This window comes from Colletotrichum paranaense, assembly GCF_030867605.1.
Source record: "Colletotrichum paranaense strain IMI 384185 chromosome Unknown Scaffold_4.1, whole genome shotgun sequence".
Classification (NCBI taxonomy): Eukaryota; Fungi; Ascomycota; class Sordariomycetes; order Glomerellales; family Glomerellaceae; genus Colletotrichum; species Colletotrichum paranaense.
The window spans coordinates 3834916-3850175 of record NW_026848962.1 but is presented as its reverse complement, the minus strand read 5'-3'; the positions used below and the strand labels follow the sequence as shown (position 1 = coordinate 3850175).

General features: G+C 51.2%; 5 protein-coding genes across 5 annotated transcripts; 3 read left to right on the top strand and 2 right to left on the bottom strand.

The window, feature by feature from the left end:
• Positions 1–476: 476 nt before the first annotated feature.
• On the bottom strand, positions 477–1472 carry CPAR01_06260 (uncharacterized protein; the record flags this gene model as incomplete). The annotated part of the gene is made up of 1 exon (XM_060490534.1): positions 477–1472. The coding sequence occupies one exon, from the start codon at positions 1470–1472 to the stop codon at positions 477–479; it is 996 nt and encodes a 331-aa protein (XP_060352000.1).
• Positions 1473–2097: 625 nt separating this feature from the next.
• CPAR01_06259 (proteasome A-type and B-type) lies at positions 2098–3167 on the top strand (the record flags this gene model as incomplete). Its single annotated transcript, XM_060490533.1, has 5 exons — positions 2098–2141; positions 2194–2213; positions 2303–2344; positions 2403–2999; positions 3049–3167. 5 exons carry the CDS (start codon positions 2098–2100, stop codon positions 3165–3167), a joined length of 822 nt encoding a protein of 273 aa, XP_060351999.1.
• A 2381-nt stretch (positions 3168–5548) lies between these two features.
• On the top strand, positions 5549–10159 carry CPAR01_06258 (RNase3 domain-containing protein; the record flags this gene model as incomplete). Its single annotated transcript, XM_060490532.1, has 6 exons — positions 5549–5800; positions 5864–5892; positions 5951–5999; positions 6047–6299; positions 6352–8805; positions 8868–10159. 6 exons carry the CDS (start codon positions 5549–5551, stop codon positions 10157–10159), a joined length of 4329 nt encoding a protein of 1442 aa, XP_060351998.1.
• Positions 10160–10637: 478 nt separating this feature from the next.
• CPAR01_06257 (uncharacterized protein) lies at positions 10638–11843 on the bottom strand (the record flags this gene model as incomplete). Its single annotated transcript, XM_060490531.1, has 5 exons — positions 10638–10799; positions 10852–10964; positions 11019–11122; positions 11179–11380; positions 11444–11843. The coding sequence occupies 5 exons, from the start codon at positions 11841–11843 to the stop codon at positions 10638–10640; spliced, it is 981 nt and encodes a 326-aa protein (XP_060351997.1).
• A 2076-nt stretch (positions 11844–13919) lies between these two features.
• On the top strand, positions 13920–15039 carry CPAR01_06256 (uncharacterized protein; the record flags this gene model as incomplete). The annotated part of the gene is made up of 4 exons (XM_060490530.1): positions 13920–14313; positions 14370–14559; positions 14613–14868; positions 14917–15039. 4 exons carry the CDS (start codon positions 13920–13922, stop codon positions 15037–15039), a joined length of 963 nt encoding a protein of 320 aa, XP_060351996.1.
• Positions 15040–15260: the final 221 nt, after the last annotated feature.

The window sequence follows — 15260 nt, the reverse complement described above, 5'->3', positions numbered from 1 at the left end:
GAAATACCCGATACTCGAACTGATGCTTCCTTGCAAATTCTCACTGTACATGCGGTTCACCATCAGTAACTAGCAACGAAAATGTGACACATTGAAGTTTATTCATGTCTTTCATCACTACCAAAATTTCAGGCTAAGCCATTGATAAAGCCATGAGACATATGTGTATCAGCCTGCGCGTTTGCCAACTCAAAGGATGTTGAGAGTTGTCGTCGGCATGGTCAGCCAACAGAATGTTGATTGATTGATGGCAGGTTGATGTCGCCTGCTCGTCCAAAGTGAATCTGACCAAAACGGCTCAATTCAAAGACAGAGCAGGGACTTATTCTCCGCACACAGACTAGTTGACACGATATGGAAGAGAATCTTCGAGGCAACTTAAGAGTGTGCGGGTGGCATCGTGACACATGGCGCTACAGGCGTTCCGTCTCTCGAGTGTTAAAGAATGTTTGCGTTTCTCCACATTCCGACCTATGTCAGTCTTCCTTGATATCTTCATCCTCATCATCGTCACCACCCACATCGAAGACTCTGTCGCTCGCACGCTGTAGAGCTGAAGCACTGAACTTCCTCACGCCCTTCCAGACTCCCCACAGAAAGGTCGCGGCACCAATGACAACCAAGCCCAAGTTGATGTTCTCGACACGCGCGCGACCAGTCCCTCCTCGACGTCCAGAAGTACTAAGGATACCGCTGGACCTCAAGTTCCACCATTGGACGGGTGACAGAGCGAAGAGAGACTTCACAAACCCAAGCAGTCCAAGAGAAAAAAAGCCTTTGAGGAAGTGTTCCAGCCATGTTCCAGGCTCCGCACCCATCTCAGGGACAGGCTCGTGAATTGCTTCGATGTCGTCAAGAACATTCGCCGCCATATCCGCGATTGCGCCCATGGGATCGGTCCACAAGTTCAATATTGGATCCGCAATGAAGCCCAGAATGAAGACCGAAACGATGAAGATGAGGATAGTTAGTACTATTTGCGCAAAGGTTCCTTGCAGACGATTCGCCCAGGATAATCGCTCCAGCTTGTATGAATAGCTGCAGGTGGGACATGCGAAGAAGTTCCGCGTAGCTGTCGAGTCGGCATACCTCCAAGCTTGCAAGCACCCTTCGTGGACATAGCGTTGAGACCCCTTGCACTTGCATGGTGAGATAAGTCGTCCAGAGTCGGGATCATCGGATTTGTAAACAGGTCGCGGACGTGAGTTCATGAAGCCGCTCATGACACTTGGCTCTTCGAATATAGGATGAACCGACTCGAAGCAGATGCGACATGTTCGCGGCCCATAGTATCTTTGCTTGGGCGGAGAATGAGGTTGCTCCTGGGGTTGGTCTCTGTCCTGTTGCCCATTGTCCTCAGACTTGATAGGCTCTGTCTTCTCGGGTAGGTCGGCTTCAGAATGGCTTTTGCGCGCTGGACCTCCCGTAGGAAGGTCAGATGGCCAATTCCACTGAGGCTTCGCAGCATCCATGACGAACAGTAAAAAAAGATTGCTGTAGACGTTGGGATTTAATGCGTCTTCAAAGCATTGGGCTTTCCGTATTGCGCGGGTGAAGTGACTCTGTGCTGTGAGAGGAAGAGAAGCAATAGAAGACTTGCAGTGAAAGACCGGCTGGCTCGGGGTTGAAAACTTGGCCTAACTTGACCAAATGCAGCAGCGCCTACATGACAAGAATTAGCGTAGGCAATATGAAAGCCTGATCTGTCCTTTCGAAGTGCTGTGCCTGTCGGAGAAGCTGCGCCAAGCGAATAGGATCTTTGGGAGGGCACAGGACAAACGAAGAGCAAAAAAGAATATTCCAGCACCAGGCACTTTATTGTGAGCTTTCTTCAGGTGGTCATAGCTTCCAGCGCCTCCCGTTACGTCAGCAGTATGACCCGGATCAACAACTGAGCCGGCGATGTCACGTGCTACTGGTCCCCGAGCGGCGCCCGGCGTCTGGCAGCTTGACGCGGCGCGAGTTGCCTGGGAGGGAGAGCTTCGTACCTGAGCTCTGGCAGCCTCACCTCGTTTGACCGCAGCCAACCCACCCACTATCCTCTCCGACCACTGTACTTGACATCGCATCTCGACTACACGATCAAATAATCAAGCAATGGCCGACCGTTACTCTTTCTCCCTGACGACGTTCTCGCCCAGGTAATTTTATAAGCTTTCTAACCTATGACGTCCACATGCTAATCGATTACAGCGGCAAGCTGGTTCAGATCGGTATGCTCCAACACAACCCCCACCGGCCAATGTCTCCCAACTTCAGGAACTGAACGAACGCTCGAATCGTAGGACTGACATTCATCTAGAATATGCTCTGAACGCCGTCAACCAGGGTGTCACCGCCCTCGGTATCAAAGGCAAGTTGACTTGCCCCTCCTTCCTCAACCTATGCTAACCCCTCGAAAGCCACCAACGGTATCGTCCTTGCGACCGAGAAGAAGTCATCATCGCCCCTTGCCGACCCTAGCTCGCTGTCCAAGATCAGTCTCGTCACCCCCGATATCGGTATGGTGTACTCAGGCATGGGTCCCGACTACAGAATATTGGTGGACAAGGCTCGCAAGGTATCGCACACCGGCTACAAGCGCATCTACAACGAATACCCGCCTACGCGGATATTGGTGCAGGATGTTGCCCGTGTCATGCAGGAGGCTACTCAGTCTGGTGGTGTCCGACCTTACGGCGTCAGCTTGCTGATTGCTGGCTGGGATGAGGGTATTTTGCCTGAGGACGAGACCGAGACCAAGGAAGGCGAGGAGAAGAAGCCCACAGGCAAGACCGGAGGTACTCTGAAGGGTGGACCCATGCTGTACCAGGTCGATCCCTCTGGCAGTTACTTCCCGTGGAAGGCGACGGCGATTGGCAAGAGCGCTACGTCTGCGAAGACGTTCCTGGAGAAGAGATACACGGAGGGCTTGGAGCTTGAGGACGCCGTGCACATTGCATTGCTCACACTCAAGGAGACCATCGAGGGAGAGATGAATGGAGATACCATTGAGATTGGTAAGTATTCAAGGTGTGTCGTCAAGAATGCGTCTAATTGGGAGTATAGGCATCATCGGACCTCCGGCAGACCACCTGCTCGGTATCGAGGGTGTTGAGGGTGCCAAGGGCCCTCGCTTCAGAAAGCTCAGCCCTCAGGAGATTGAGGACTATCTTACGAACTTGTAATTTGCGCAATGGCTAGGACGGTCTTACCTTGTATCATAGAATATTTCATAGAGACATGGGGACACGAAAAGTCCGAGCTCTAGACTCAATGGATGACCTGCAACGACGACATGACGAGATACGTTGCATATGTGATTGGGCATCTTGATAGACTGGCCACGACTGGCGAACTCTCTTCGCAGGGAAAGATGCAAGCTGTCACCACCGTTGCCCCGGACTGCAGATATTGGTAAAGGAACTTCACTGACAATGCGGCGTCGTTTGGTAATTATCGATGGCAGAAATCTTGATCGAAGACTTGGATGGAGCCATATATCAGGCAACAGCTGCAAGGTGGTTACTACCGAAGTGAAAAAGAATCGCTGGCGACAGTCGGCCGCCTCTGGCAGCCAGTTCATTGGCTTACCGCGATCTGAAACCGCCCGCCAGTTGCTGTGCCGCAACAACCTACACAGTCGCCTGATAGTCCCGCTTGAAGGTATTTTGGGACCGGTCACCGGATGTGCCTAGAGTGCCTAATCATCAGGCAGATGACACTTTCGTGCGGTGGTCTACTGTTGTCTAGACTGGTTGAGGGGAAGTAAGCCGCATGCGAGTAGCAGGGCCTTGCATTAAGCTAATCGCACCTGGGAGGCACAGTATTGCGACACAACCCAGTAAGTCAAAGTAGACTTCAACGGAGAACCTTCAACTTCCAGGACTTCTGCGAATCAAGAGGTGATCTGCAACATGCGGCTACGTATTTGGTTCACCGTCATGTGAATAAAATCGAACAAAAGTTCAAACAAGAGAATTGCATTAGAGACGCAGGCCCGAATGACCCAATTTTTGCTGCACTTCGCCACAGTGCTCTCAATTGAAGAGCAGGGTAGCATCCAGAGACTGGAGTTGAGGTTGAAGCCAGATCGACTCCAATAGAGACACAGACTGGCAATCCAGGTAGATGAGTAGTACCTTGAATGGCCTGATGTACTTGGTAGAACCCCGGGAGGCAGCAGACTCTCAATTTAACGCCTGGTCCACGATCCGAAGCCGATGCCGCGTTGCTTTCATAAGTAAAGATGTTCCTGTTCTCGGCTTGGCAAGGCAGTGACGCACGTTTTCCTGGAGGCGTCAGCTAGCTGCATGTACAATGCTGGATTTAATCAGAGTCCGGACGGGTGGCTAAGTAGGCCTCGGGTTCCGGTGAATCAAGACCGATAAATTCGGCATCGGCCCCGGTTGGGTTAGTCTCATACTCAAGCCGGGGTGAGTGCGGGTGACTGTGGAAACGCTTGGAGCATGAGCGAGCCTAAATGACAGCTGTTGGTCAGGACTCCAGGCCAGTAATTAATTATCCGTCACGACGAATTACCGGAAGATTCAAGATAGGTACCTGATCTTCCAAATCCTGGTTGGGAGTTCTTAAATTGATTGGTCGGGGACCGATGTCAGATCGCTCTCTCTTTCGTCCGAGTCTTACTTTGTTCTTCCTGATTTACCTTGAACACTTTCTATGCTGGACACATCAGGCAAATCGGGGCTGCCATACGGAGCAAAACTTCGACTTTTCGAAATTAGAACGGGGGTACCCGAGGCCCAAGGCTGTCGTTTGTTCCATCGCCTTCTCTTGATCCCTGTTTCTCAGTTCAAAAGTTCACTCTACAAGCGCCACAATGATTCTTTTAATACGGTGCGTAACTGCGTTGCGAAATGGTATACGTCCTCCGCAGATGTGGGCCGCTGGCCTCCTGCAGAGTCCCTGAACTCAACAGAACCGACCTGTTGCAGTGCGTGTTGGCTTGCGAGTGCAAATATGGATAGCATGCCACGACTACGTGTTGCCTCGAGGTCTCAATTTTCCTCCCTACTCATGTGCAACGAGAAAAGAAGCAAACAAACGGCAACACGTTCCCGAACGCCCTCCAGGCACCCACTACGACGTGATTCTTGGCAGGGACCCCAACCTCTCATAGACTTTTCTGCCTTCACTACGGCATCATCACCATATCCAGGTCAGCAATCAGGCACTTATCGCCGAGTCACGCATGCATCGCACCCATTGCACTAGGCAAGTTCTGCGTGTTCGAATACACGGAGGTTGTATCCGCAGACGCACCAGAGTGCTGTGCGTCGAGCCCCATGAATCCTGGTCCCCGCGTCACACGAACTTTTGGTCTATTTTCCGTTTTGAGCCGCGTCATTTAACCTTACCTACATTTTTTGACTCATACCGACCACCCCACTGCCGGGCGAGTCTAGTCATTGTACCCCGGTACTTTGAGCGTGCTGGTGTACCTGTTCTTGGCTTACTTGGATTCTCCCGAAGTACCGCGCTTCCCAGGACCGTGGTCAGGACCCTAGGACTGGGTCCTCAGGTCCACGCTAAAACCATACAAACAATGACTGGCCATTCACCATCATCTTCCGGCGAGGGTGCAGACCCTGTGCAAGATGATGTATCTCCCAATGTGCCGGTCCTGGGGCCTCATAACCAGGAGGCACTCTCAACAGCCGCCGAGGAGTTGATCCTGAACAATGAGGCCTCTTCGCCTCTAGCTGAGCCAGCCTCAGGCAACTCGGTCATCATGAATGCGAGGGCCTACCAGTCCGAAATGCTTGCCGAGAGCATGCGGCAAAACGTTATTGTTGCTGTAAGTCTCGTCGAGCCTGTGGATCCAGTCCCAAAGAGACCATGGGTTATTAACACTTGGCAGATGGACACAGGTAGTGGCAAAACTCAAGTGTAAGTGGACTGCCTCCGAGCAAGCGTAGTTTCGTGACATTGATAGAAGCTTCTATAGAGCTGTTATGAGAATTAGAGCTGAATTGGAGAGAACGACGTCCGAAAAGGTGCGTTAAGACCATTACGGATCTCTGTTGCTAGGCTAACTGTACAGATTGTCTGGTTTCTAGCCCCCACGGTATCGCTTTGTAGCCAACAGTTCGAAGTTCTCAAAACCCAGATACCAGAAGTTCAGATAAAGTTCCTCAGTGGCGACGATAACGTGGATTCATGGTCCGACCAGCAAACTTGGGATGCGGTTCTTCTCAATGTGCGCGTGGTTGTGTCGACGTACCAAATTCTGTTGGACGCGATGTCGCACGCATTCGTGCCAATGTCTAGGCTATCTCTGATAGTCTTTGACGAAGGTTTGTGGTTCAGAGGTTTAGAAAGGGGCAGAGGCTAACCAGTACGAAATAGCTCACAATTGCATCGGGAAGTCTCCGGGAAGCAAAATTATGTCACTCTTCTACCATGAAGAACAACGGAATGGCCTCCCTACTCCCCATATACTGGGTCTAACAGCAAGCCCGACTTTTGGCTCCAAAGTCGAAAGCATCAATACCCTCGAGGCCACGCTGGACGCTGTTTGCAAGAGCCCGACGATGCACCGAGACGACCTTCTTGCTGCTGTCAACAAGCCAGAGCTGGCATCCGCAATCTTTCAAAATCGAAACGAATACGATACTCCCAACAGCCTGCGAAGCTTGAGAATGGCTATACAATCTCTCGATATCTCGGAAGATCCCTTCATTCGACACTTACAAGCGGAGGGAACAGATCGCAGTCAGCGTGAACTCATTGCGGTTCTCAAGAGTCACGACACGTACATCCAGAACCAAATGACTTCTTTTGGCCGGCAAGCGAATCAGATTTTCAACGAACTTGGACCTTGGGCTGCAGAGTATTATATCTGGGAAGTGATCTCAAGGTTCAGAGCCGCAGTCAAGGCCCAAAGCGTTTGGCTTGACACATGGAAGGATGAAGAGAAACAATACCTCATCAACGTTCTCAGTCAAGTCGATTGCCAGTGTCCATCGAAAGAGACCATCAGCCGTGCTGTCCTGTCGGATAAGGTGTTCGTTGTCATTGAACAATTGCTACAGGATAAACCTGACACCATTGGCATCATATTCGCCAGAGAAAGAGCAACTGTTGCGGTTCTATGTCATCTGCTAACATCGCATGGCTTGCTACGAGAGCGGTATCGAATCGGGGCCATGATGGGCACATCGCAGTTTCAAGCCAAGAAGAAAGATATATGGGACCTTTCTCGAGTGGAAGATCAGCGGTCACTGCACCAATTCCGATCCGGGAGGAGCAATCTTTTGGTTGCCACCAGTGTACTAGAAGAAGGCATCGATGTGCCGGCCTGCAACTTGGTTGTCTGTTTCGATACCCCACCGAACCTCAAGTCGTTCATCCAACGCCGCGGACGGGCCCGAAAGAAGCAGTCCAAGCTTCTCATGCTACTTGAGAGTTCGAATCCACTGGGGAAAGATTGGGAGACCCTGGAGGCGGAGATGAAGGCTCAGTACGAAGAACAAGAGAGAGAATTGGAACATCTACAAGAGATCGAGCAGGCTGAGGAGCCAAAGGAGATGATCTTCAAAATCGAACAAACAGGAGCTGTTCTGGATCTTGATAACGCAAAGCAGCATCTCGACCATATATGCCGGATACTTTCCCCGGGAGAGTTCATCGACTGGCGGCCAGACTACATCATCGACAAGACGGACACAAAAGGCGCGCCAGACTTGCGGGCCACTGTTCACCTGCCGAGCTACTTACCGGCCTCGGTCCGCAGCTCTGAGAGTCAGTTGGCTTGGAAATCAGAGCAAAATGCTACGAAAGACGCTGCGTTTCAAGCCTATCGCAATCTGTACAAGGCTGGACTTGTGAACGACAACTTGCTGCCTTTCAAGCCGGAGGACTTCGTACCCGGAATAGACAAAAGAGTTGCTATCCTGCAGGTCAACGGTTTACTCAATGCCTGGATAGGAGTCGCCAAGGCCTGGAAAGTTGGTGACAATTTGCGGGCAACTCGGATCCTACTCAAGGATTCGGACGGTGTTATCCAGGGAGAGTACGACATGGTCATCCCCCTATGGGTCCCTGGGTTGCAGACGATACCCATTCATCTGGACTACAACGTCACCTGGTCAATTGAGTTTGGACATCAGCTTCCCATTGACGAGCTCACCGGCAATGATGACACAGCTGTACTTCTTGCTCTGCCGTACGGTCACCGGTGGGTTTCGGCGGATCTCCAGCAGATTGTGAGGTTCAGTGCAGTTGGTGCTGGAGATATGTCCGTCGATCAAATCGGCGTCAAAGGTTTTGTCCCAGGGGCGATGTCAGACTACGATCTGACCTGTTTCATTCGCGACCAGACTGGTTCCCCATATCTGTACGACAATGTCATCCCCCGCAAGCCGGCACCCGAAACTGTACAGAAAATGTTTTACGAATTCGAAAAGGCCCCAGAGGATGAACCTTACCTGGCTCTCAAGAAGTGGTCCCGTAGGTCGGACTTCCTTCATCGGCCTCAGAGCGATCCCAGTCACGGCCCAGCTACTATCAAGCCGTATAATCGAGTCTACCCCATGTCGTGGGCAAAGGTGGACAATATCCCTGCCAAGTATGCCCAGTTCGGCGTGCTTATACCATCAATCTTGCACCGTATCGAGACGTACCTGGTGGCGCGAGAGTTGTCTATGGGTGTGCTGAGGCCACTCGCCATCTCTGACCCGTCTCTGGTAGTCACAGCCATCAGCGCGGGAAGCGCGTGTGAACCTACAAATTACGAACGCATCGAGTTTCTAGGCGACTCTATTCTCAAGTTCTCCGCCACAATCAATGTGGCCGCTCTGAGTAAGTCTATCTCCAGTAATTCGACGAGCTATACACGAATTCTAGAGCTAACACGAGACCAGACCCGGACTGGCCAGAACGGCTCCTGTCGTTTAAGAAAGACGCCATCGTCGCAAATTCGACCCTCTGCAAGGCGGCCATCAAGCACGGTCTCGACAGATTTATCCTCACCAAGCCCTTCACGGGACAGAAGTGGCGGCCAATCTACGTGGAGGACGTGCTCCAGCACGGCGAGGAGCCTACCACGAGGAAAATATCCACCAAAACGCTCGCAGATATCGTCGAAGCACTGATCGGGGCCTCGATGATTGACGGCGGTCTCCCTAAAGCACTAAAGTGCATGTCTATCTTTCTCCAACAGATCAAATGGAAGACCCTAGACGACTGCAGACAGGCCCTTTACGACGTCGCTCCCTCTGGCGTGCAACTCCTATCTACCCTTGAGCCCTTGGAGCAGCTCATAGGCTACGAGTTTAAAAAGAAGGCCCTGCTGATCCAGTCCATGACCCATGCCTCCTTCAGCCTCGGCAACACCCTGGGCTGTCTGGAACGTCTCGAGTTCATCGGCGACTCCGTCCTCGACTACATCATCGTCAACCGCCTCTTCTCCATCGAACCTCCTCTCCCACATCAGACGATGCATCTCCTCAAGACAGCAATGGTCAACGGCGACTTTCTAGGCTTCCTTGCTCTAGAGCAAGCAGTCAGCCAGGACGAGGTCGTCATAACAGGGACCGACGGCGGCAACAAGAGACCCGAGCTGCAACACACGCGCTTCGCGCTGCCCCTGTGGAAGTTTATGCGCCACCAATCCCCCGCCATTGGCCTCGAGCAGCTCAACGTCACGAAACGGCACGCCGCGCTCAGGGACGAGATGGTCGAGGCGATGGAGCGCGGCACGACGTACCCCTGGGCCCTCATGGCGCGCATGCAGCTGCGCAAGTTCTACTCTGATATATTCGAGTCCCTTCTCGGCGCCGTGTACGTCGACTCCGGGGACCTGGACGTCTGCGCTGGTGTCGTGGAGCGGTTTGGGATCTTGGCGTACCTTGATCGTATTTTAAGAGACGGCGTGCATGTGTTGCATCCCAAGGAGGAGTTGGGTCATTTGGCGGACAATAAGACTGTGACGTACGTTTTGGACGTGCAGGATGTCGACGATGGTGAGAAGCGGTTCTCGTGCAAGGTCATGGTTGGCGAGCGGTGCGTTGTCGAGGTTGACGGTGGGATTTCTAGAGACGAGGTCAAGGTTAAAGCCGCGGAGGCGGCGGTAAGAATACTCAAGGCGGAGAAGTCTGCAGCAAAACAAGAGAGCATGGACGTACAGGAAGACGAAGATGTGGTCATGGGATAAGAGGAAAACGGTTAGAAAATGTCGGTATGTCACGGACACAAAGGCAGAAGAAGGATTTTGGCAGACTGGAAAAGCAATCAATTCTTATTTTGATGTTTCGTATAAGCAAATTTGCGTTTGATTTCCCTTTTCCGAACTGACTGCCTATCGAGAGGTGGGATAAAGTGCAACAAGAGGGTATAAACTGGCGCTTTGCCCCTGAACTCCTGATGAAAGAAACGATAAGCTGCTCGCATTAGAACCATGAAGAGACTGGCATTCTCAACTTTCCAGTCTGAAGATACTCCCATGCTTCCTGACTGCGGCTGGGAAAATCATATGGTCCCTGAAGCTTGGCTTAATACAAACCGAAATACGCCATTTGGCCCTGAAAGCAAAGTTGCGCCGAAAATTGAGGGTCATACTCGTGACATCGTTCTCTGCGGACTGGCGAAGAACAAGTACCAAGGAAGTACATTCAAGAAAGAAACTCATACGCCTAGTCGTCGGTGAGGTCAATAGCCTCCCTGTTGGCGTCGATCTTGATCTTCTTCCATTCGCGTTTGGCAGGCTCCTCGGTGAGGTCGTAGATCTCGGCAAACTCGCGTTTGATGGTAGGGCCCTTTCTCTCTAGCTTGACGGTGCCAGATCGACGTCCATTCTGCCCTAGTTTAGTCTTGGGTTCTCTACACAGCGGTAAGGCTGAAACTCACGTTAATCTCGTCCAGACGCTCCGCAGCTAGCCGTCTGATATCGGCCTCGGAAAGCTCGTCAATGGCCTCGGGACTTGGAGACCGAGGAATGATGAGCTCCTTTTGCAATGCATCTGAGAAAGCGTGAGCTAAGTAAGCAGAGAGCCGGCTTGCAGATCGCCTCATACCTCTGGAACGGTATTTGAACATGAAGCACGCCACAGGATTACCGCCGTTGAGATATTCAGCGCACACTGACTTCCTCTTGGAAACAAATCCACCGTCAGTGAAGCTATGGAGCATGTAAGCACAGGCAGAATTGTCGCATGGCGAGAGGATGCAACTCACGAGGTACCGTGAGAGACGGCGCGGCCCTTGAGCGCCTTTTCCGCAATGTTGAAACTGGAATGCTGATTATCGCGATAGTGCTCGTGGCCTGACGAGTACGAAGGCCCTGTAATGGTCAAGGGGTAGACAAAAACCTCGATGACGCCGAGAGACTTTGCTTTCTTGGAGTCTCCCTCGACGCGCTCCTTGGTGGCATCGTCAACTGAGACGCATGTCAATACTCAGAACACATACCCATGGCGCCGCCAAGATATGACAACTTTACCAGTAGTGACTTGGGAGAACTTGAATTTGCTCAGACGATCGTAAGAGGGGTCTCTTGAGCTTCCTCGAGAACCCTCAACAACTGTGCTCCATTTGTAGAATGGATCGAATGAGTTGAAGCGACTCGCCTCGCAAACGACACTATCCATGCGCTTGCCATCGACATATAAGTAGAGTGAGAAGGCGCTTTTCGGGCTCTCCCACCGGTGCATGTGATTAACCTCGTACTTTACCGTGAAGCAGGTGTCATCCTTGGACTCAATGTATTTGAAGGTGCGGTGGGTTGCGTGCTTGCGGTTGACGTCGTTCTCAAAGCCATCCGGGTCGTCGTACTCAACAGCTTCCTGGCCATTGACTTGGATGGTGACTTTCACACCCTTGAGCTCGTCGATGACGGCCATCTTGCGTCACAGTCTCGCTAGTCCACTTGAATGACCCGCCGACAGAAAAGAAAGTGGTGGTCCAAGTCGTTCGTTTCGTCGTTGAAATAAGGTAAGGCGTATGTGCGGTGATGAGAGAAAAGTGGAATGTAGTCAATCTGGAATGAGACGTTTAGACCCACGTGAAGATGGGGAGGAAGAAGGTGCGAACGCGACTGAAAAGGCAATTATTGGGTGGGGGTTGCCTTACACCGATGTGCGCTCGCTGCCTGATTGGCTGTTCTTCATTGCTCAGGCAGAAGTGGGGTACCATGCTGCCAACTGTAAGTGAAGCAGCTGGCACTTTCCCGATACATCATGTTCATTCGCCAAAGCTTCGTCGATAAGTGCCTACAGATACTGCCAAGCCGAAACAGGCCGCCCGTCTCAATTTGCTCTAATTTAGGGACGAAAAGAAGAAATCGACGTCTTTACGGTTGGCAAACGGGTCCTTCCCGCATTCCTCCATTGATGAACCATATGGGCCGTAGTCTGGTATAAAACCTCGCTAAAAAAAAACTCTGGGGCACGCCAGCGGGTAGATCCCCCTGCACCAACGGCCAAGAGTGGACTCGGGCAAGCCACCGGCCCATCATCAAGGAAAGTACCAACTCGGAGTGACACAATAGCTTGCCGCTCAATATCTCACCTTTATTTCTCCTATTCCCATCACTGCTCCTGCTCCTGCTCCTATTTTTTGCTATTATTACTACTATTATGATTGCTTTTACTTTCTACACTGTACAATCCGCTTTCGAGAAGGTATCATAATCAATCGATAGAACGATAACTGATAATTTTAGTAGTTTTCAAAAACTGTACTTAAACATAAAAGATCGTCATAACGTATGCTAGCAAGCTCTTGAGTAGATAGACTAGGGGAATTTAGAGCAGAATGTGACCCCTATTATCTCGTGTCAAGGCCGGAAAGCAACAACGTGATACTTCAGGTATTGTGCGGCGAACAGGGCTTTCTGGACGACATAGTCTGTATCTTCAATACCGGAACTTCGGCGGAAACAAGTATAGAGATGCGAGAAATCAAGCGAATGTCTGAGCAATAAGTGGTCGAGGCCTTGAGGGAGGTAGACCAAAGACCGCGGGGTCTGGTCAAGGAGTCAAGGCCTTCTACAAGGCCTTCTAGAGCATGCGAGAAGGCCATATAGACCCCGTCAATCCTCTTCCTGTCACCAGCTACCAGACGTCCGTCTGGGTCAACGGGTCAGGTCAAAGTGGCTGGGTGGTGGAGAGGTTAAGAATTCAACAATAAAAACGGCCACAGCCTACTCGACGACAGTCTACCAGTTCGAAGCCAGCATGAGCATCAAGAGATGTAACCATACCGGTGGTGAAGTCTTTTTCGATGTCGCGAGACGGGCTTCAGTGTATTGTATAGATTTGCAAACTTTCATCGATGCACACTGGTGTGTAGTAGGTCACCCGCCTTGACTACCTGTCCCTGCGCTGTTCTTGTTTACCCTTGACTTGTTGCTCACTGACGAAGTGAAGTACTTCGGCTCGAGCAAAGAACTTGACGCGAAGAGGGTCCCCATGGTTCATCTAAGCGTCCTTTGGATGCATGGTCTTGCAAAGCAACCACGCCCTTACCATGGGAACGTTGAAGAGACTCTCATCTTGAGGCACGAAATATCAAACTCGTTAGGCACTTTACTTTGAGAAAGCACGACCGAATTTGGCCGCCTTTAGAGGCTGATACTAGCATCTTCTCGGCGGGGTTGCCTGATGCTTCACCGGGCTTGCTGCTGGCCCTCCAATGCACCTTCCATTTTAATGGACTGGACTCCTCGACCTGAAATTCCACCCTCCTCCTTCCTTCCACCCTCCTTCCTTCCACCCTCCTTCCTTCTACCCTCCTCATTCCTTCCAATCTCCTCCCTCTACCCATAATTCTCCTTCCTCTAGGTACCCATACTTCTTCTTCCTCGCCCAGAAGCTCAGACTTATCTGAACTCACCAATTTCTGTATGTGGATCGCTTAACTCCAGAGGCCTTACTCACTCTCGAAACGCCATCCCACGACCACGACTCGGAGGGACCATGGCGGTGATTGATGGCCTCCCAGAGATCAAGGTCTCCATCCGTATCAACGGATTCGAGGAAGACTGCATCGAGTACGACGATTCAGATCCTCCGAAATCCACGTCATCTCGGGGCTCGGCAACTCATACCACTTCCAAAGTCATCGAAAGTCAGGTCGATGCCAGATTTTCTATCCACTATGAGATTCGAAACCGCCGGTCTTGGATAAATGGCAAGAATTGGCTCGCGTTGGTGCTTCACATTGATGGCCAATACGTCGCCACATATTATCGTGGACCTGGCCACCTGGTCAATCAAACCATCGTCTCAACCATTGACAGCTTTGGGGACAGGTTCAGCAAACCTGGCAAAGACATCAGAAGGCACTTCAAGTTCGCGTCGATCAAAACAGGTATCTCCTCGCTTTCTCATTTTATTGATTCTGAGCCGCTGACTTTGATAACGCAGCCGAAGAGAGCAACGAGCAGTTATCAGGAAATCAATTCATCGTGGAGCACCTTGGCATTATTGAAGTGACTGTGTTCCGTGTCGAGCTTGAAGGCCACAGACCCAGAACCCCGGCACAATCGAGGACAGAGAGCATAAGGGGTGTCTCTGAAATTGAAATCAAAGGCAAAAACATATCACACAGTACATCGTAAGAAGTCTAACACCTTTATCTGGTTATACTGCTAACTGTGTGGTCGTCAGCTTCACTGAAGGAATAGAGAAGAAGTTAAGCAAAATGAAGAGAACATTCAAGTACAGGGACGAAACCCAGCCAATTGCTCAATTCTTCTTCCGATACAAGTCTAGGGGTTCTCTTCAAATCGATGGCATCATTCCTCGAAATCCTTCTCTGAGCCCCTCTCCCGAGTTCTCTGCTCCACCCCCGCCCCAGGCCGTGGCAAACTTGCCGCTGGCAGATATCATGAGACTTGCCCAAGAGCGTCTGGAGCAGCTGGAAGTAAGTGTTTTCTCCCTCAAATTTGTGTCAAACTGACAATTTCATCAGCCCAAAGTCAAGAGAGAGCCTGGAATCGGTGTGAAGCGCGAAGCGGATGAGGAGACCGACACCCGTCCACGCAAGATCTACAAGGTGGATGCGGATGGGACGATCGATCTTAGTGATGATTGAGGGCATTTTTCGAAAGGTAGAGAGGCGAATCAAATCGTATCTGAAGTGGTAGACACAGAACGACGAGGAAAAGCAGTTTCTTCAAATCATACCTCACTGTTCACTCGGCCATTCATAAGCGTGTGGATGCCTTGCTACTGCTACCATGCAGCACAATGACGGGATAGGCAGAAGGCATGCCTTGAAGAGACTGTATAAGCAAGACCACATATCTCAATGAT